Below are 22,383 nucleotides of genomic sequence, written 5' to 3' on the forward strand. Positions count from 1 at the left end.
GGTCAAGCCTATGTTTAATTTATTTAACAACAGATTATAACATTATAAGCTTATTATAAAATATCATATTACGTGTTTTAAGTTCAATAGAATTGTACAATAATTAACTTTATTTGGCACGTCGATTGAAAGGCATCCAAGATACATTCCATTACAAAGCATAGTTGTTCACAAAGACAATAAATTAACATTGAATATACATTTCGCATCATATATATTTGTAAATTCACAAAAAGAAGAATGCAGCGTTACAAAAGGAATCTCATCTTTTGTGTATTGAAAATTGTTTTAATTTCACTATTTAATAATACCAACACTAACAATATCAATTTTATCTCTGTTGCAATTCACCGGACATGTCAAGGACAACATATTTAAGCTCATAGCTAATTATTGATGAACACACAACTCGGAATGAGAATAGACAAAATAGAAACTAACAATACAATGAATAAGATTTCATGTACACCAATCAAGCAACAAATAAATCACTCTTTCAATTTAACAACACAATTTTTTTTCCTTTTATGACATGGTACTTATTAAATTATCCCAATTAAATAGTTGAGTTGGGACAACTTTTGTTACAAGGATAAGGACAGTCGATCTCTTGAAATTGATTTAGATCGTAAAACCAATCTCCAACTGCTTTTGCAATTGTCTGTATATAACAATTATTTTGTTAGTTCATTTTTGTTTAATGGGGCAATATGAAAGCACTATAAAAAACATGTAATCGTGAAATTGGTAACAAATATTAACCTTGTTATTTAAGATTGGAGAGTGGGTCCCAAACCATGTTTCCCCTTCAGTTTGGCAGTGTGTATAGCAGGAATTTATGTAGTACCCTCTTGATATAGAGACACTAATTCCCTTCAATGCATTTATAAATTCCAATCTGAAATCTAAAAACCACATTAAATAGAAACAGCCTCAGGTTAGTTGCAAGTAAAACGCTGGTTGAAAGATTTAGATAAACAACTTATCATACTTTGAATGGTTTGGAGCTGACTCGGGGAGCAATTGCTAATATTATTCTTGCAATTGAGCCAAGTAAAATTTGGATCCGAAACATTAGGAGCCAAAATGTGACTTATCTGTAAAAATTAATGATGTGAAAAGAATTAAGACCATAAAATCAGATGATTGGAAAAGATAAGATATAACAATAAAAGTGCTCATCTCATTGAGATTCGATACATACTAACCTGCCATGAATCATAGGCAGAATTTGTAATGAAGAGTGGTGTCTGAATTTGTTGTACAATGTTTTGAGGGAAAAAACACTAAAAATTATAGTGATATAATTAGAAGACAAGTTTATGTCAAATTGCAAATCCATTCAATCTAGTCAAGAATATTCGTATTACCAAGCTGGGTTTCCCTTTTGACGTACACGATGATGGCAAATTCCTCGCTGATCCCTACATCCAAGTTAATGGTGAAATTGCTATTACAAGATTATCAAACTACTATTTAATAAGCATGCAAACGATTATATATCTAAGAAAATTCATACATGTGTCCTGACCACATCGTTGTAGTAATCCTCGATATAAGATGCTCCAGTAATATCTTTCCTATAGAAGAGGATAAAAGATGTTAGTTTTACTTAAAATAGATGGACGTAATTCTTATGGACATCAAATCTTGTCTAGATACGAGGCCTTGTATGAAAGCTTACGCATTTATGAAATAACCGGCATCAGAAATGCACTTTACTTTAGAGCCCTCAGGAACAAGAGATCTAAAGCTATCGCAATGCAAAATTGATGTCAATCCACCGGCTGAACATCCAGACAGAATAGCCTGCGTATGGATACTACAAGTTACAAATGTTTTATTCAGTAAAAAAGGGAGGAGTATTCATAAGAAAAAATTGTACATTTTCAGCTTTCTTCATTCCTTTCTCCAGCAGCTCCTCCATGACAGCAAGAAAAATCCTTGCCCCTCTGAAGTGAAGTTTGGTAGCCTAATCAATTTTGACGAGAAAAATATTACAAGAAGAAAATCATCCATTATAGTTTTCAAAAATGCCATTAAATTATATCTATCTATCAACTTCAAGAAAATCCTGTAAAATATGAGAAAAAACAATCATATGAACATGATGACTTACAGGATCCACTGCTTCTACATCCCCAGTAAATGATGAGCCATCACAATACCTTACCTTGATCCTATTCCAATTATAGAAATCTGGATGTTTACATGAGAGACAATATTAAAATCCTACTGTAAAGAAGATAAAATATTCGAGAATAAATCAAAATCCAAGTCAATCTAAAGATTGAAGTATACCGGGGTTCATCTGTGGCTCGTTGCTCAAAATCCCATTGAAAGCAAGCTGTTTAGCCATGTCCTTGGAGGAACCCTGTTTTTGGTTCATACGGACTAGGCAATCCGCGACATTTTGGCACCATCCACCTCCCTTAATATCGAAGACAAACGCATCTTAGATTCTCCTCAACAAAAACCAATGACATAACTAGCTTACGTTTTAATATGATATTAGCATTCTACAGTTAAAAGAAATATCTAATAGCTTAGAATAACCTCAATATGAACCAGCCAACTGTTTATTCCCGTCCCAGATCCTCTATCAAGATGGTACACTGGTGAACTCCCATCTAAACAAACTGCATATACAAACAGTATGAGCATATATAGTTAACCGTTTTTTTCCCTTAGAAATACGTAAAAAAAAAATAAAAAAATTAATATTAACATGGTGGCATTGTTTTACCAGCTCCTTTTGCTGCAGCATTGGAAAGATAAGTCTTATCAACCAAGACTCCTTCGATCCTCGATGAGATCAGCATGTAAAAAAGGATTTGCAGCATCGTTCTATATAAGAAATATCAACAAAAGGCTTAGAAGCTACTTCCCAAAAGGAATAACAACAATATTAAGAGACGGAGTGAAAGGTATATGTAGAAAATGTAACTTGTTTTCCTGAAGGTTAGGGAGAAAGAAAGAATGCTAGAGTGACAGTGAGAGACTTTAGATAGTGTGAAAGAGCGATGGCAATGAGCGATATTTATAGGGAATATAATTTACTAAAATAAAAGAAAATTGAAAACCACAAACGTTTAAAAATTACAAAATTGATAATGTAGGTTTAAAACTCACAGCTACCCTTCGATGAGGTTTCTAGTGGAAAACTTATTGAGCTACCCGACTCATTTATTGATACGGTTCTTAAAATGCTTTTATCAGGATTATAAAATGCACCAAGAGGCTATGAAATATAATTACACCGTGTCTTACTTTTACAAGTATATTTATGCATACCATATATCTTAAGTATTAACAAATGAATGTAAGTTTTCGTGAAAGAATAAACAGGTAAAGCATTACAAAACTATACTACATAAGTAACGTTTTATTCCATTTATATTTTGTGCTATGCTTTCTGTCTAAAATTACATAAAAGTTGTAATCTCCTAAGCCCGAACAATTAGCACACAATTTTGATTAAAAAAAAAAAAAAAGAATTGAAAAAGTATCAGTGAATAGTTTTTAGAGCATGTCTAACCTTGCTTATGTGATCTTTTTACGAATTAAGAGCATTAATTATAATATTGGTAAAATAAGGTTGGAGATCTATATCTCCTCTCTTTAACTTTTGTTTCCAACCCTAGATTAAAGATAAAATTGAGAATAGATCTAATACAAAATTATAATATGTAACAAGACAAGAGCATTTAAAATCTTGGAGGTATTGCTTAGTCTTCTTTAAAGCTACCCCCATAATTGATAATAATATTCTTACTAAAATTCCATCTTCTGTACCCAATACACTAATATTTTAACTTAATTTCAATTCCTTATATGTAAAATTAAACAATATAGAATTTCAAAAATTCCATAATTTATTTATTCTATTTATTACTCTTAATAAAGATGAGTTACATTATTAATTAGCTTAATTTGATAAAATTCAAGTCACACACTTTTAGACACTAGTCTAACTTGACAAACAATTAAATAATTAGTTTCAATGGTCTTTGATAAAAAGTCCATATATTTTTTTTTATGCCAATCGAATAAAAATAATAAAAATTTGGTTATTAGAAAAGAAAACGAAAAAAAATTCGGAGCCAATAGTACTAAAGATTCACCCAACTTGACACAATCATACTCCCCCTTAAATTATGTGCATCATTAAATTCATCCAGCCAAGATTTTTATCTTGTTCTATTCTTCTTTTTGCCTTGCTAGCTGACTACATAGTGAATTGTGCCAATTCTAGTTGTATTATTGAAGCAATGAAAGCAAATTCTTAGGAATTCGAGGAATAAGTTAAGATGTATATTTCCAAGTAATAATAGTTGCACACGTTATGATTGATTGATTGACCTGAATTGAGGTGTTAGAACATTACTCAAGATATATATTTTACAATTTTAATTATTGGAGTTTCTTGCTATAAATAAATAGTATAGTTATTGAATACATAAATTCGAGGAGAAGATAGATTTCATTTCGAAGTTCATAAGAAATTTTGAATGCAAAACTAACAATATAAAGCAAATGATATATTTATTTAGCAAACTATCTATACACCTATAGTCATTATAGTTGCACATGTTATGATCGATTGTTAGACCCGAATTGGGTGTTAGAACATTACTTAAGTTATGTTTTACAATTTGAATTATTGGAGTTTCTTACTCTAAACAAATAGTTCAGTTAATGAAAACATAAATACAGGGACACGTCAAGTTCATGAGAAATTTTGAAAGCCAACCCTAACAACATAAAGCAAAAGATATATTTATTAATTAACATGTAAATTATTAACATACTTGAGCTCTGTTAGGAAACAACTCATACAAAGAATGTTCAAACTTGAAAAGTAGATGAGCCAAGCTTGCCTAATTTTAGGTTTGTAAATATAAACTAGGCTTGAGCAGCTTAATTTCCAGCTTGGGCTGACCCGTTTAGTATTCGCACATCTGATGCTTTTAACAATTAGAGATAATATAAAGGTGGTATTACATTGCGTAACTTCTTCCCAATAAAACGCAAGTGTCAATGTCCTCTCATTGACAGATAAAAACTGAATCTCAAACTGAACAGTTAATATGTGTAATATATGAAAGCAAAAACAAGGCTGTGGAGTAGCATTATCTCGCCTCAAATAAGTATAAACTGAACCTATCAACAGTTACCTACCTCATATAAGAACACATAAACAAAATTTACTTACGCCTAAGAAGGTAGAAGGTAGCTAGAAATATACAATTTACAGCTCACTTTTCTGTCCTGAAAAACAGCTTCTGCTTCCGTTTTCTCCCTTGGTTTTGCTCTTGTGTCTGCAGGATTTCGAGGTGTGGAAGATGTATATTTGTAGTAGGCTATAAGGGTGGTTTTTGGTCTTAAAAAAAATGGGGAAGACTGCATCAATTTATAGAGAGAAAAGGGGGTTGAAATGGTGACATCTCAATGTGATGATTCATCCATACACCAGATTTTTAATTTATTTTCTTGTTTCCAGCACATATCCAAGGGTTAAACACGTAAATCCCATCCTAAGTGTCCTGTTCATGAACAGGAAATTGTTGGGTTTGTGACCTAAATTAGGATGGATTTTTTTTTTTTAAATTGTTTCCTTATTTTCATGTGGGAAGTTTGTTTTTTTATATTTCACGTGACTTTTAAGAAAATATATCATTTCCTTATTTCACATTATTTTCATCTTTATACTATGCCATGGACCTATAAATAGTTGTCTTCTCCTTCCGTTTTGTTTAAGTAAGAATTGCTAGGTTCTTGTATTTCTCTCCATATTGTTGATTAATAAAATATCGATCCTATGCGATTAACTCTCTTTGTTAATTTCTTTACTTTTAAATCTTGTTACTCGTTGTGATCTTCGTTACTTTGTACCACTTTGTAAATCTCATTTACTAAGATCCCTTCGGATCCAACAAGTGGTATCAGAGCTTGGTTCTTGATGTAGATTGGTTGAGGTTTTTTAGAGATGATTGCTTTGAAGTATGATATTCTGCAGTTGAATCACAATACAAGAGTTTCTTTAACTTTTGTTTCCGACCCTAGATTGAAAGATAAAATTGATAATAGATATAATACAATTATAATATGTAACAAGACAAGAGCATTTAAAATCTTGGAGGTATTGCCTAATCTTCTTTTAACCTACTCCCATAATTGATAATAATATTCTTAGTAACATTCCATCTTCTGTACCCAATACACTAATATTTTAACTTAATGTCAATTCATTATGTAAAATTAAATAATATAGAATTTCAAAAATTCCATAATTTATTTATTCTATTTATTACTCTTAATAAAGATGAGTTACATTATTAATTAGCTTAATTTGATAAAATCCTCACACATTTTTAGACACTAGTCTAACTTGACAAACAATTAAATAATTAGTTTCAGTGGTCTTTGATAAAAAGTCCACATAATTATTTTTTTTTATTTTATGCCAATAGAATAAAATTAATAAAAATTTGATTATTAGAAAAGTAAACGAAAAAAATTCAAAGCCAATAGTACTAAAGATTCACCCAACTTGACACAATCACACACTCTCTTAAATTATGTGCGTCATTAAATTCATCCAGCCAAGATTTTTATCTCGTTTTATTCTTCTTTTTGCCTTGCTAGCTGACTACATAGTGAATTGTGCCCAATTCTAGTTGTATTATTGAAGCTAAGAAAGCGAATTCTTGGGACTTCGAGGAATAAGTTAAGATGTATATTTCCAAGTAATAATAGTTGCACACGTTATGATTGATTGATTGACCCGAACTGAGTTGTTAGAACATTACTCAAGATATATATTTTACAATTTTAATTATTGGAGTTTCTTGCTATAAATAAATAATTTAGTTATTGAATACATAAATACGAGGACAAGATAGATTTCATTCCGAAGTTCATGAGAAATTTTGAAAGCAAACCTAACAATAAAAAGCAAACGATATATTTATTTAGCAATCTATCTATACACCTATAGTAATTATAGTTGCACATGTTATGATTGATTGTTATACCTGAATTGGGTGTTAGAACATTACTCAAGATATGTTTTACAATTTGAATTATTGGAGTTTCTTACTCTAAACAAATAGTTCAGTTAATGAAAACATATCTTGAGTAATGTTCTAATGAAAACATAAATACAGTGACACTTCAAGTTCATGATAAATTTTGAGAGCAGACCTAACAACATAAAGCAAAAGATATTTATTTAGCAAACTATCTATACACCTATAGTAATAATAGCTGCACATGTGATTGATTTACAAATCTGAACAGAGTGTTAGAACATCACTCAAGATATGCTTTATTAATTTAATTATTGGAGTTTCCTGCTATGAATTAATAATTCAGTTATTGATTACATAAATACTAGGACAATATGGATTTCATTTCTGAAGTTCATGAGAAATTTTGAAAGTAAACCTTACAATATTAAGTGAAAGATAAATTTATTCAGCAAACCATATATATGTACATTACTTCTAAATTATTTCACCGTTATACCTTTGGGTCGATGCTACATCTATAAATTTGGACTATGTTAAAGGTTAAAATATTATTGCTCATACACTTGTATCAGAATTTCAAGTGAATCAATAAAATTCTAGTGTTTAGATCAAGTTACCCATAAACTTGATCGGTGTTGGTGATTGTTTTTTAGTGACTCTTTTTATTGTGAAATATAATTTTCTAGCTATTAGATACCTTGAGTTAAAGTATATTTGTATAAAAAATTAAGGTGAAGCATGTTCTATATAATGTCAACCTGATACGGGCACTACTTCCATAGTTTTACTATTTATTTATTTTCTATTTGTTCGTTTAAAGAGGAGAGTAGATTGACTATTTTACAACACTTTAACGAAGAAAATAATGATATTTTGCGCAATGAAAATAATTGATAGGGACATTTTGTGTAATAGAAGCAAACAATATTGATGTTTTGCACCAATTATCCATATTTGATGGAAGCAATTGATGGAATAGACCGAAAAAGATTGAAATGGGGGGTTTAAATACCAAAATTGGGACGATAGGGATTAGATTTGTGCAATGTGTGCAAATGAAAATTACATTTTATGCTATTACCCTAGCTACAAGCCATGCCACTGTACTAGCGAAATAGATTGTAATTGAAAAGTTGGGAACATGTGATGTTGACGGAATTCCTCTAAATAGAATATTAAAATTTAATGGGCGCCCAAAATATATAAAATAATTGAGCAATCATCGTGCCATCACATAATGGGTGCCCAAAATATATCAATTAATCAAACAATTATGTGCCCTCACATATGAGATACATGAATTCTCATATTACCAATTTCAATTTCTAGTACGAAACAAAATGTAAGAAACATTGCTATGCATTCCCGGGCCTTCCTAGTCAATGGCGGAGAGAGAACCCGTTATATTCATTTTTAGGTTAACAATTTTTATGGAAATTAATTTCCTATTTATTTATTTTTTAAATTTTTTCCAAACGTAGTTAAAATATTCTACTACCAAGAAGAGGGGAAAGATAGTCCACAATGAATATATGGAACTCAATATATGGGAAGACCTCGATGTGGTACCAGTCGAAAACTTTTGAGGGTAACGTCATTGATGCTTATCTAAATAAAGCAAAGAAAGTTAGGTGAAAATTAAGTTCAAGAATTTCATTTCCACAATTGATTTTTCTCTTCAATTTCATCTAGAACTTATAATAAAGTTCCCTAGAGGCTTGAGGAATTCGAAATTGGAGGATCAGACTCTTTGTAGACAACGTGTGTTAGAAAATTCAAATAGTATGACTACGCCATGTTAAAAAAGTCCATTTTATCTTCTAAATTTAATTAATTAACACATGATAAATAGAGTAACCGTTTATTGAATTGTACGTTGCCCATTTTGGTGGTGGCAAAAGGCATTAATTGAAGGTGCAGCTTTTGCCCTAACTCTGTATTCTCGGTAATATGCAATAAATTGTTGTACCCTATTCTTTTACTGATATTTGGTTATTTATTCGTTGACATTATGGTTACATTGCAACTACCTCCCCAACCATCTCCAATAATTCTTAAAATTTCAAGGATGTTTGATTGCTTGTCGAAAATGATCGTGTTCAATCATTGATAGTTTGGTAAAGAATATTTTGGTAACATTATCGGTGATTAAAGTTTGGTTAATCATTGATAATTTGATTGTTTGGTAAATCATTGATAGTTTGATACCAAACTACCAAACTTTTAAGGATACCATTAACTCCATTCTAAGGTCAAAATTAAAACTGAAAGTTTTTTTCTTAAAAATAAAAAATAAATAAAACTCAAGGATACTTTGACAAATAAAAAAGTTTTCATATTCTTTTTGATATTATAAATTAAATTAAATACATTTTTAAAAATGTGATTAAATATGCAGAAACTTTGGTAAAGAATCAAAAGATGTTTCATATATCTTTTTTTTTCCTAATAAATTAAATTAAATACTTTTTATTATTAAAAATTCAGAAACTTTGGTAAAGAATTGCACTTCTTTGAGGGCTTTGTTGCATATTTTAACAGAAAATTGAATTAGATTTTAACCCTTATTTCATTAAGAATTTGACTTAAGTTTTCCCAAAATTTTTAACCTATTTATGATTCGATTCTTTATTATCTTTAAATTAATCTTTTTGTTAGAATTATAATTAGCAGTACTCCACCTTATAATGTTCCAAAAATCAATATATTACCAGTAAAAAATATAGATCCGATATGACAAAAATCTACAAAAAAATTATTATTAATTCTCTTTAATGTATAAAGTATAACTTCATATTGCGTAAAGGACTAAACCTGCGAAATAAAGAAACAAATTAGAGGGGAAAAGGAATTTTTGGCTTTGAATAGCTGGTGAATAATTAGTAGAATACAATCGGTTTGTCTAATCAAATGCCTATCAAACCTAGGAAAAGTAGATAACATGTGGGCCATCTTTATTCCTGTCTCTAAGAATAAATTGATATGTGCCATGAGTTCACTCTGGTCGTACAATTGAAAATTTTATCCATAAAAGTAGCAATTTTTTAGTATTTATTTATATAAGATGCGGAAGAATTGTGGGGTGATTTTTTCTTTTTAATAAATTGTATGAATGATTATAATAATACTAGGTTTGCAGGAGGCAATATTAGGTTGTAAGTCATATAGAACTTAAAAATACCAAATTACTCTATTTTCTACATGTTTCGAAAATTTAAACTCTTCGAAAAAAATCTGATAACACAATCGTGAACTCAACTTCTTCTTCCCTTTTTTATTTTTCTGTATATATTTTACTTTCTCATTAGTATCAAAAATACCATGGAAACCTTAAAGTAACTTTTGAACAAAATATTAAAAATTTTGATTAGAAATTTCAAAATATTCAATAATCCTCTATTTTCTAATATGCTAATATTTAATGTGTCTTATTATCAACAAATATAAATTACTCTTATTTGAATCATTACTTTATTTAGGGTATATTAAGAAAACTGTCATCGAAATTAATATTTTCAATTATATTAATTACATTTACTTAATACGTGTGAATTGATACAAGTCTCCTTTTATGAGAAGGACGGAGTATCAATTATGGGAGTAGCTAACTAAAAGAAGATATGATCTATACCTCCATGATTGTAAAGGTCCATTTGGTATGGCTTTTCAAAAGTCCAAAGGACCGAAAGGAGTTTTTGTGACCTGAAAGTTGATTTTGGACCAATTTGACTAATTTTACGAGGTGCTTTTGGTTGTTAGAAAAGCTTTTAGAGGAACTTGGTTTAATGTGACTTCCTCTAAAAGTATTTCTAGAATAGATAATACTTTTAAAAATTATTTTCCAAACAAAAATTAAGGTAACTTTTTCCAAAACTTCTTTTAAGAAAGTAAATGCAAAAGTTAGACCTTAGAGTCCTAAATGTCCTCGTCTTATTATAAATTACAATTATATTTCTTTTATCACTTTATATTTTAATCTTAGGTCAAAAACAAAAAGTTAAGATTGATGGCACCGTTGTAATTAATGCTCTTCTTTCCTTTTAGGCAAATTTTAGGCAAAACATCCCTAAAATCTAGGCGCGATTTTTAATCGTACTCCCGGACTCCACCAGAAGTTTAGATTGCCCAACCTGATTTTATCATTGTTGTATAATGATCGTATTTCGTAAATTACTTTGGCATAAGATACGCAAAACATAATTCCTCTATACACGACGAGCATGATTTTTTGTTTCCAAAACAATTCACCACATGCAAGAAATTTGTTTTATTAAGCATATGACTGGTGAAGATAAATTGTATTACTGATAATGGGTGTATATAATAGACTTTTTAATGGGCACTTGATGTATTTGACACAAGTGAACCCTCCACCATGGAGAGACGTAAAGCGGAGAGAGGTAAACATGTCAACCTAGCAAAAGGAACATAAAGACAAGTCAAAAATACTAATAATCGATTAAAATTAGTTTGGATATTTATTATTCATGTGTAAAAACAAACCCTTCATCACCCAACAAACATAGAAAAATCTACGAAGCTAAACGACTGCTATAGACAGCCGAAGCCAGCATTAGCTATACCTTATATTCCTCTAACACATCCTTCCAATCACTATCTCCATTCTCACTTGTCCTTTTACATTCAACATTTTCCTCTCCTAAAAAGTCCCTCACCATTAACCCTCCAAATCTCTAATCGTTTCTTCTTGGATTCTATTGCAAGCAGCCGATTCCTCTCTACAATTAATCTATATATGTACGTTTAAAGGCCTCTAAACTGAGAAATATAGACGATTTGATTCATGGGACGACAAAATAATGATCCGAATTCAAAAGTTGTTTGTTCTTCCATCGTACTTCTACAAGAAAGGTTTCGACAGTTGCAGAGATTAAAGGAGAAGAGAGAAGAGAGAGAGCTTCTTAAGCTGTTCGTCGACCCTTCGAGACTCCTCTCGTCTGAAACCGATTTCCATCAGAACTTTCAAGATCCCCTGGCGCTTGGACTCAACTTGTATGGAAAGAATACAGCAGATTTTCTAGCTCTCAATTCACAGCAGCAGCCATTACGTTCTGCTGCAGATTTGAAAGTTTCTTATAGTTTTGAAAAAACTGATGTTGATACATCTCTTCATTTATAGATATGTATTCAGATTAGATTCTGAAATCATTTTTGTGTTTTCCTTTGTAAGAAAAAAAATTGAAATAAGAGGGATAGTGTGTATTAGTATTTCATCCCACGGGCTATGGGAGAATAAATATTATTCAAAGGTCAGATACAGATTATCATCCTTTTTTCTTGGTCTTTGAGAAGTTATCTCTACAAAGAAATTTTACTTCTAACTACCTAAAATTTTATTACTGATCATGGCACGTGTCTCGTACATTGTCTCACTAGTTTTTCTTAAATTTAAATAGTATATTTTGTTTCTAATAGGACTTTTGCCACCCGCCGCATACGATGAAAAGATCAAACTTATGAATTGTTGAAAAATACTTTATTAATTATCAATAAGAGCAGGAACAGTACTAGGACTAAGAGTTTCCCTGATGTACCCCTTCGCCAAAAGCTCCTCCACTTGTCTGCGCAATTCCTCATGTTCAATAAGGCTCATCCTGTAATGCGCTCGATTAGGAAAAGTAGCATGAGGCACTAAATAATCTGATGTTGAATATCCCGTAGTGATGGCAACCTACCTGGAAGCTCTTTCGGGAAGACGTCCTCAAATTCTTCCAACAACAGACGAATTCTGTGATGGACCACCTGTTCAATATCAACTGACCTGCCTACTAATACATATACTATACCAGATTCTGCCATCTTCACCTCAAAATTCCTTTTGGTTAATAAATTGGTACTGTCTCTTACTGTTTTTGCTGAGCTCTTGTTGAGTAACAACACAATTTTCTTTCTCCCTAATAGAAAACTGTACATGTTGCTATATTAGTCATACAACAAGTGTCGATCAAATTGCCAAGGTCTCCATAATAACAAATGACATGCATCCATCTCCTCCACATCACACAAAACTTGATTGTTGTACATGAGTCCAATGGAAAAACTAATTAGAGCACGTTGGGATACTTTAACATCATTACTTCTCTTGAACCAAGCCAAGTTATATAGTTTAGGATGTTTCTCAATCTGCAAACCCAATTTCTAAACGACCTCATTAGCCAATACATTCTCACAACTTGCAGAATCAATAACAAATTTGCAAGTCTTTCCCCCAATAGTACATGTGGACTGAAATATATTATTACTCAACCAGTCACTCTTACTCTCCAGGGAAGTCAAAAACTCCATCTCACAACCAACACTTGACCCACATCACCAACAACAAATTCCTCATCTTTTATTACTTCTTTAGCATCTCTATTGTTAAATACAGGCATTTTCTCATAATCTCCATACTCCTATCAACAAAGAGTCCTTTGCGTGAATTTTTGGGACATTCAGATTATCTATGACCCATACCTCTACAAGAGAAACAACGAATACAACCTCCAATACATGTTGACTATTGAACAAGATTTGCTCTAGGAAAACCAGCCTGGCTAGGATTACCAAGGCATGTTGTCTGTTGCTGTGCTTCACTGGAAGAATCACTTGCAGTGAAAAGACCTATATTTCGCCTGGACTGCTGCTTCTCTATTTGTATCTCCCGTTGATGCACCTCAAAAACTATCACAGGATCAAACATAGTCGGGGTGTCTTGTATCTAGGAATGAAGACCACCCACATATCGCGACACCAACTGTTGCTCTGTTTCCATCACCTCTTTTCTTGTAATCAACATGTAAAACTCTTTCGTAAAACCATCAACCATCTTCACGCCTTGACGCAAATTCTACAACCGTTAATACATGGTCCGGACATAATTATAGGGCAAAACTGCTTCTTCATGTGCTTCTTTAATTTATCCCAAGACCCAATCTTTTCCTTCCCTAATATGGATCTCGTCACCTTTGTCTGCTGCCACTACGCCGTTGCTCATCCATGAAATCTAGTCGCAACGAGAGGTACACATTTACCAGCGAGAACCTCCTTAAATACCATGACCTCCTCCATTACATTTACCCAATCAAAGAATTCTTCCCGACTTAATCCACCATAGAACTTAAGGATATCAACCTTGAACCCTGATTCCCAGTGCCTAGTCTCCTCCTAGCCACCTCGTCTCCATCGGACTGGCAGATCTATTAGATGATCAAGTGGCGTAAATAGATTTTCATCTTTAGAATCCTCAGCGGTTGTGCCCCCAGCACATGTTGTTGTGGCGCGACTGCAGCGATTTGTTGGGTCATCAACTCCAATTGTTGACGCAAATGTACGATCTCATCACAACTATTTACCTCCACTAATGGGGCTTTACGGGTTTCTGGACGTCTCCATGACAGCATGGTGAAGGAACGAATGCAGCTTTGATACCAATTGACGTAGCAAAAAGTTATAAGAAAAATGAAAAAATCTCACAATATGAAAAAACTTGCGAAAAAATTTTATTTCTGTCAATCAATTCGGCCACAAAGGGCTTACAATGCTTTATTAAAAAAAACCCTAGGAATATTTGAAAATAATAATAATAATAAAAAAATATTTTTTCCAAAAGTGAGAGAGAGAGAGAGAGAGAGAGAGAGAGAGAGAGAGAGATAATAACTAAAACTAAAAGTCCTAATTTTAAGGATTATCCTTCAACAAACAGAATTCAAATCGACTTAAATTGAAAGAGATATAATAAAGACAAAATTTATCAAAATAAGAAAAATGCTTAAACGAAAGCCTAAATGAAGAAATATGTCCGAAGTTAGGCCTAATCCGGAGCAAAGCTCCTTAGTCTTATTTGTTGGCCCTTTTTAATCAAATTTGACTAAAATTTCATCAAAAATGGACAATCCCAAAATTTTTCCAAAAAATGAGAACTTGCCTATTTCTATCTGCACCGGTTCCACATTTTCATAAAATCTACTCCAACTACAAACCAAAGGATTGTTTGAGATTTTACAACCACGAATGCATGGGAGATATGTTTGAATATGATTGTCGCTTAGACGAATGTTAAAATAATAGTGTACATTGTGTGGAGCAAATACGCGATGCTATATATGAAGTACCAGGTGTAGAAGCTTCATTAGAAATGTGTGCTTGTGATTGAGGCACCCTTTGATGTGGTATTCCTACTCTAGAAATGTCAACGATTCAAGCCGAGTTGAAATTCAAGGCTCGGGCTCTGATCGGGCTCAGCCAGAAAAATACGGCTAGGTTTGAGCTTAACGAGCCGAGCCGAGCCCGAGCTGGGCCTACTCGATTTTTTTTCGTGACAATTTTTACCTAAATTTTAATGACATATTTTTCAAAAAAAATTACTTTTCATAAAGTTTATGTTTCATCAATTTTTTAAAATTCATTTTTAACCATATATTTACGGGATCAACTTTTATAAAAATTTACTAAAATTTTAATTTTTAGCCAAAACCAAATAGGAGTAAATCATATTCTCAAAAATATGCTTCAATCAAGCTCTCTTGATATATTAAAATAGTTAAAGTCGAATTTTTTTAAAATGTTTAACTGCATTACAAATGTAATATTTTTTTAAAAATTTTAAAAATTGCATCATTTATATGAATTATAAATTAAATGAAAGTTACAACTTACAAAATTACATAATTTATACAAATGACAAATTAAATAAAAGTTACAATTTACAGCCCTCCTTTTTATTTTAGAGCTTGGGGACCCTGAGTTTATCATCATAAGTGGCATTTTTTTACGAAATCTTTCCTGTGAATATACAAAGGTGGAAAGAGTAGAATCAGAACCGCCAAACGCTAGTTTGGTTTGTTTTGGGTCGAGATTGACTGGTTTCGTTGTGCAACTCCTTAATACGTGTCTATTCAAATGCATCGTGCTCGAGCTAGGCTTCCAACTAATTAAGTATACACATTTAAATGTTTAGACTGTAAATTCAAAAATTTCAAGTTGCTCTAATAAGTTCAATTTTATTAGGATCGTGTCCCGAAACTTTAGGTTTCTTTAGTAAGTTTAATAATTTTAGTATTATAGCATCATTTTATTTCGATTCCTCATTATTCATAATATTATCAGTATATCATGTACAAAATTATTGTCTACAACTTTTTTTTTGAATTCTATTATTTCCTTATAATGACATAACTTATTAAGATATTTTAATTTTAATTTTCAACATACCAATTATCTAAACCTCTTCTGGAATTTTATAATTAGTTATATATAAATACCTATTAAAGATATATGCCTCTTTAATGGGGCCATATTTGCTAACTACTTCATTTTGGTTTGGAGATTTTTATATTAGAATCAAATATCATCATACTTTAGGTGTGCCAAATTCATCAAATATTAACCAATTGTCCTCTAGGACGTTATATTGAGTTAAAGCATTTAAAATTGGTATGTAAGATGTTGATCTCTTTGGTTAGTAAATGCACCTATATAAATTATCTTTCGAATTTTTTGATAGAATTATATTTTTTGAGGATTTAGATAATGATGCCTTTGTACATTATTTTCAATTTATTAATTTTTAACCTGATCCTAAGAGGATTGTCCAGTGAAATTGATAATCAGCAAACACTTCATAAAATATTACCCGTTAGGGCTTGAGATATTGTATAAGGGTTCAAACTATTCATTTATTAGCAACATACTTTACATTTTATCTTAGTACATTGTGGTGGATCAATTTTACATATACTGAACTATCAAAATAATTAAATAAAAAAATTAAGCTCTGACCATAAGTCAATTACAAAAGGAAGAACTATGATGTTGACGTAATGTGTAATAGCATTCCCTAAACAGAAATGAAAAATACTTTGTTTTCAATTAAATTAATTAGAGGTCGTTTAACAAGCAATCTTGTTAAACCATTTGTTAATATCCTAACTAAAACTTATTAAACAGTTGAGATTTAGGATCATTAGCATTAATAAGACACACTGTCTTGATTGTGTAATCTAAAAATTATGCTCATAATTTAAATTTTGAGCAGTAATTTCACAAACTTTAGGTTGCGGACACCATACAATCATCAAATATATGTATCAAATATATTAGATATAATTAATATATAAATGATCATTGTGGAGGATGATGGGCCCATTTATCACGTTAATTAATTTTCAGGAATATAGAAAATTAGGTCCCTATTTTGGTTAGTGATTTTTAAAGATCAGTTTTTGTTAAAGTGATTCAATAACATAAAGGAATTCATTGGATTTAAAAATCTTCTAATTCTACGTTGAATGTCCATTTCAAATTTTAATTTTGCATAATTATTGATCCAGTGATAATCTAATTACTCATGCCAAACAATAAAATCTGATTAAACTTCTGGTTCAATATAGTGTTTGTCTCAATTATACTACACATTTGAAAATTTTAGCATGTTTCTCTTTAATTTAGTAGAGAATAAATTATTATCAGTAGTAAAATTCTATTCTCATACATAATCCAGTATTGATTCTTCTATAATATAAATATAATGTTCTTCAGGAATATTGATATAGAATTAGTTATAATTATTTAGTAGTAATATAATAACATTATTCATGAATATTAATACATTTAAATTAATCTTAATATTCTTTTAAAATATTAATATGTATAAATTTATGTTTCTTCAGTAACACAATACAGTACTCTTCAAGAGTACTAGTATGTATTATTTTTTTCTTCTTATAGAGCAATGTATCAATATTCTCCTGGAACATTGAAATGATAATGACATGCTCTTCAAAAGCACATAATATTCATTCTGGAACATTTATATAAAATGTATTATGTTTCTTTCTAGAATATCAACACTATATTCATTTAGTACAAATATAATTTCTAGTTGTGCTTATTTATAAGCACAAGTTAAATCAAAATATTCAACTAGTATAGTATATAAGAAAATAGAAACACTTATAAGATTATACTTACTTGAATTTGAACGCTTTAGAAAGCCTTGAATAGTTGACAAATCTCATATTTTTTAAAGATATATTTTTTTTAAATTATCATACATAAATTTTTTACCACTGTTCATGTAGCTATTTCTCACAAATAAGCTGTTGGATTTTGATAGGAATCATTGCATTTGAAGCAAAATGAGTTATGAACATCCTATCCAAATTTCATGACAATCGGAGCATGACACGCTGAGATATCAACATATTATCATAGCGGTGCAAACTATCCATATTTTGTGAATTTTCTGCACTGTTGAAATAATAATCAAATTTTTCCATAGTATATATAGTCACTATAAGATTTGTGAACTTCAAATTCGTGATAATGTTTATCCAATCATTTTTATGAATGTATAGTACATGGTAAAATGGAGTGTCGGTTATTTTTCTTTTATTTGTTTCTGACTAGATACAAAAGAAATGTAAAGACATTTTATATTATTTTCTTGCATCATCTTAATACGATATCTATTACGACGAATATCTTAAAACTAAGCAAATTTTTTCTAGCTAGAGTAAAGTTTATTTTTTAAAACCTATATGAAGCAAATTGTATAAGTAACTCACGCGTGTAAAACTCCACTAATATCCAAGACTCAAAACCTTAAACTCGTGAGAAAAAACATGCAAATAAATCACTAGTGAATGATTATATTCCTCAAATAATGAAAGTCGAACCCAAGGCTAGTAGAACTTTTCAAATAAAAAGCTCCTATTAATTTTTCAATAGGTAGCTTTTTTCTTATAACTAGTTTTAGGACGTTGACTCCCAATTCTGATGACTATAGGGTATTAGGTTTTAAGATACACAGCAGGCTTAATCACTTAAGTTATCACTTTATTTAATTAGAATATAATTCAAATATCTTGAAACTCATTTCTTTCGTCGGAGGAATATATTAGAGTTTAGGTCAACTAGTTAAAGGTCATTCCATATTCAAGGCCAACTCACCACATCGATGACCGTCATATTTCAAAACGCGGTTAAGACTCGCTCAAAAGAGCTTAGTGTGTGCAGTGCCGGTATTATATGAAGTAACCTATAACAAATACTCCAAATAACTCGTAAACTAAGTTAATGGAAACTTTGGTCAAATTTGTTTATTTTACTAATACTTAAAATAATGCAAAAAAATGAAAAAAATAGAGTGTCTATGTGTATACGTAAACACAATGAAATTTTCAATGCATGCACTTAAGGACCTACTCAAAGAGGTTCACCAATGCTCTTAATTTCAGAAGCAACACGAGCCGCACCACAATTCACTACATTACATCGGCTATAAGTTCATTCTTTTTTACTCAAATTTTCTTGGAAGATGATATATTGATCAAGTAACTCACTTATTAGCTAAGGACCTAATGTGAGAAGTGATGTCCTATTTATTATTTCAAACCAAGGGCTTACGACATCTAGGTCTTATGTGACCTAACTTACTACAATTGTGACACGTGGGAAAGAATCTAGGATTCAAGTTTTGAACCTTAGATTTAGGAAACCTATGTTGCATAGATGATTTCTATTCTAGGGCTCCTAAGTTCATAGACTTGATTGAAGTGGATACATTCTTATTTTTAGAAGAGGAAACAATATGAGAATTTGTTTAATTAAAGTCTAAACTTCTCCTATTCTTAGTTGGTTTAATCAAACTTAACATATTGTCAAATTTCTTAGACCTAGAAAAACATTGAAGATGGGAATTAGATTTCTCAAGATCACTTGTAAGGGTCTTAAACTTATTTTCTAAGGACTCTTTCTCCACCCTTAACTTATTCAATTTTCTACTTTACTCCTCAAGTTTGACTTATATGCTCTCCTTTTCTAACTCTAGTCTATGTAACTTCTTAAAGGTAGAGCTATTAATGTTTTTCAACTTAAGGTTCTCCATATACAACTAGTCAAAGGCCTCTTATAAATCCCAATCATCTTTCGATTTTTCCTTTGAAGAGTTAGATTGTTCTATATCCTCAATCATCTCACTCTTATCCACAGAATTGAACGCCATACAATTACCTCCCTCATCAGGTTTACTATTTTCATTATCATCAAAGCTTGTCTTGTCATTAGTGAGAGTGACACTCATATCCTTACCTACGGCATTCTTATAAGTTGGACACTCAGTTCTAATATATCTAATCCCCTAACACTCATGAGACCTAATAGATTAAGACCTATTCTTGGTGTCCCAAGTATCTCTCTCTTCGCCTTTCTCTTTCTTATATTTACGAGGTCCACCCTTGTACTTTTTCTTAATTTTTTTTATTTCTTAGGTAAATAAGTTACTTCCTTATCTGGTCAATTCTAATCTTTAATAGTGTTAAGGGCTAAAGACTTTTCTATCTTAGATTGGTGTACGCTAAGTTCATATATCTAGAGAGATCCTACAAGTTCTTCCATTTTAATAGCGTCTAGGTCTTTGATTTCCTCAATTCCAGTGTCCTTATTCTAAAATTTTAAGGTAGGGATCTCATCACTTTCTCACTATCTTAGCCTCAAAGATTCACTCACCTTGGTTGAACTAGAATTAGTTATATCATTAAATTTGCGTAGAGTTCATCAAATGATTCATCCTCTATTATCCTAATTTCTTTAAACCTAATGGTCAACATTTGTAGCTTAGAGTTTTTCGTAGTTTTATTTCTCTAATGTGTAATTTCTAATTTGTCCCGACCTTCCTTAGCAGTCACATGGATACTTGTCTAAACTCTTTAGGGCAGATATCCATAGATATGGCATGAATACCTCCACTATTACAATTATACTTAGCTAAATCATTCTTAGATCAAGTAGAAATATCTATGGGGGTAACTAAATAACCCCATGATAATTACGTTGTTGCGCTTGGGTTGTGAGGGCACTCAGTCCGGATAGAAAAATCTGTTCACTCATGCCTAACCTTGAGATATGGATCGTCCAAGGTATTTTAGAATGACGTACTTCTCCTGTTCATCCTAGGTTTGAAGCCAAACCTCTCACCAAGAGGATAGATGGGGCGATTTGGGTAAGATCCAATTGAGATTCAACTTTCGATTCACTTGTGGGATTCGGGCCATCCAAGGAGGACCACCACCTGCAACAGTGGTAGATGGGGCCGTCCAATACCGAACATGTTTATTCATTGACTTTAAAAGGCTCTCATTCTAACCTTCCAATAGGCATGAATACTACGTTCAAAATAAAGAGGAGCGAAAAGTGATTGACTCATCTAGAAAAAAATTATGTTACAGATCGATGTTAAGCTCGATAACACTTGAAAGAAACTCGGAAAGCACAAAAAGACTCTGGTACCAGTTGTAAAATATAATGTTTAGGTCCAACTACACCTTGAGGTGTACAATATGGAATTAAAATAATAATCAATAAATTACAAGAAGTCACAACTTATTGTTTCTAGAAAATCATGTTTAATTTAATTAAACCTAATTTGTTAATCATGCAATATTGATCAAAAGTAATAAAAGTAAATCAACACCAAATTTAGAAACGAACAAAACCCCAACGAAAAACTCTTCACATGAATCAAAACAACTGTGCAAAACCTTGACAAAAAATAACTTATAATTGATCCAGATCCAACTAAATCTTAGTAGATTCTGATCATCCAACCTGTAAATCATCGAAAAACCTCTTCGATTGAGCAACCTGCACTTTTCAGCAACTTTAGATGAACACATTTCAAAAACAACTGGAATTTCAACCGTTTCTTACCAACTTCAGAATTTTGAAGGTTTATTAGTGAAGGTAATAATTTTTAGTGTTTGATCTTTGGTTGAATCAAGAGATTTATAGAATTGAGTTTGATTCTTGTAAAATGTTCTCTTGAATGAATAATTGATCCACCAATAATCTAAAAGATACATTTGGGATGAACTATGTCCTGGTATTTATAATATGGAATGTTTAAGGTTTTTTAGGACTTTTAAAACTATTAAATCATGATCTAGGGTTCGCTCAGATAACATGCCTCTCGAGCACTGGTTGGCTAGTCAGTGAGTGGTGCCTTGACTACTCGGGCCACCAAGTGTGGCTAAGGTTTGTTCTTTCCACTCGAGGGCTTCCAAGACAAATACTACTAACCCCAACTTTTTGAATTTAGTTACAACTCAAAAACTATGATTTTGAATATGGGAATAGTCAATTACAATTTAGACCTAACAAGCCCCAAGTACAATTTGGACCTAACAAGCCACAAGGACCGAAATTATAAAGAAATTCAGAAAATGCGACAACTATAAAGAGAGACACTCGTAATTAACATAGTGTACTTACAGCCCTATGGATAAAGATAATAAAGAAATTTAGATAAACTTGAATTACACATGATCAAGTAATATCATAATCTCTATCG

At 31.3% G+C, this 22,383-nt stretch overlaps 2 protein-coding genes across 3 annotated transcripts; one reads left to right on the forward strand and one right to left on the reverse strand.

Annotated features, from left to right (window-relative positions):
• Window positions 1-417: 417 nt before the first annotated feature.
• On the reverse strand, window positions 418-5,360 carry LOC111391121 (pectin acetylesterase 8-like). Of its 2 annotated transcripts, none has more exons than XM_023016269.1 (13): window positions 5,263-5,360; window positions 2,747-2,847; window positions 2,557-2,639; window positions 2,302-2,431; window positions 2,120-2,199; window positions 1,886-1,972; window positions 1,685-1,809; window positions 1,520-1,580; window positions 1,371-1,424; window positions 1,209-1,286; window positions 992-1,097; window positions 763-905; window positions 418-661 (listed from the first exon to the last, which is right to left on the reverse strand). In XM_023016269.1, exons 2-13 carry the CDS (start codon window positions 2,841-2,843, stop codon window positions 557-559), a joined length of 1,149 nt encoding a protein of 382 aa, XP_022872037.1. In that variant the 5' UTR covers window positions 2,844-2,847; window positions 5,263-5,360; the 3' UTR covers window positions 418-556. The 2 variants fall into 2 exon arrangements, with proteins under 2 accessions (XP_022872037.1, XP_022872036.1); XM_023016268.1 differs by having other exon boundaries at window positions 5,249-5,358.
• Window positions 5,361-11,838: 6,478 nt separating this feature from the next.
• On the forward strand, window positions 11,839-12,174 carry LOC111391118. Its single transcript, XM_023016266.1, has one exon. It carries the CDS (start codon window positions 11,839-11,841, stop codon window positions 12,172-12,174), a length of 336 nt encoding a protein of 111 aa, XP_022872034.1.
• The last annotated feature ends 10,209 nt before the right edge of the window (window positions 12,175-22,383 follow it).

The sequence above is a fragment of the Olea europaea genome, unplaced genomic scaffold (assembly GCF_002742605.1).
Source record: "Olea europaea var. sylvestris unplaced genomic scaffold, O_europaea_v1 scaffold754, whole genome shotgun sequence".
In the NCBI taxonomy this organism is placed as follows: domain Eukaryota; kingdom Viridiplantae; phylum Streptophyta; class Magnoliopsida; order Lamiales; family Oleaceae; genus Olea; species Olea europaea.

Coding starts and splice junctions, on each gene's coding strand:
- LOC111391118 (XM_023016266.1), top strand. CDS start 11,839: ATGGGACGACAAAATAATGATCCGAATTCAAAAGTTGTTTGTTCTTCC.
- LOC111391121 (XM_023016269.1), bottom strand. CDS start 2,843: ATGCTGCAAATCCTTTTTTACATGCTGATCTCATCGAGGATCGAAGGA. Junction 2,432..2,556: donor GTTGGCTGGTTCATATTGAG/GTTATTCTAAGC, acceptor TTCGATATTAAG/GGAGGTGGATGGTGCCAAAA. Junction 1,425..1,519: donor ACGATGTGGTCAGGACACAT/GTATGAATTTTC, acceptor ACTTGGATGTAG/GGATCAGCGAGGAATTTGCC.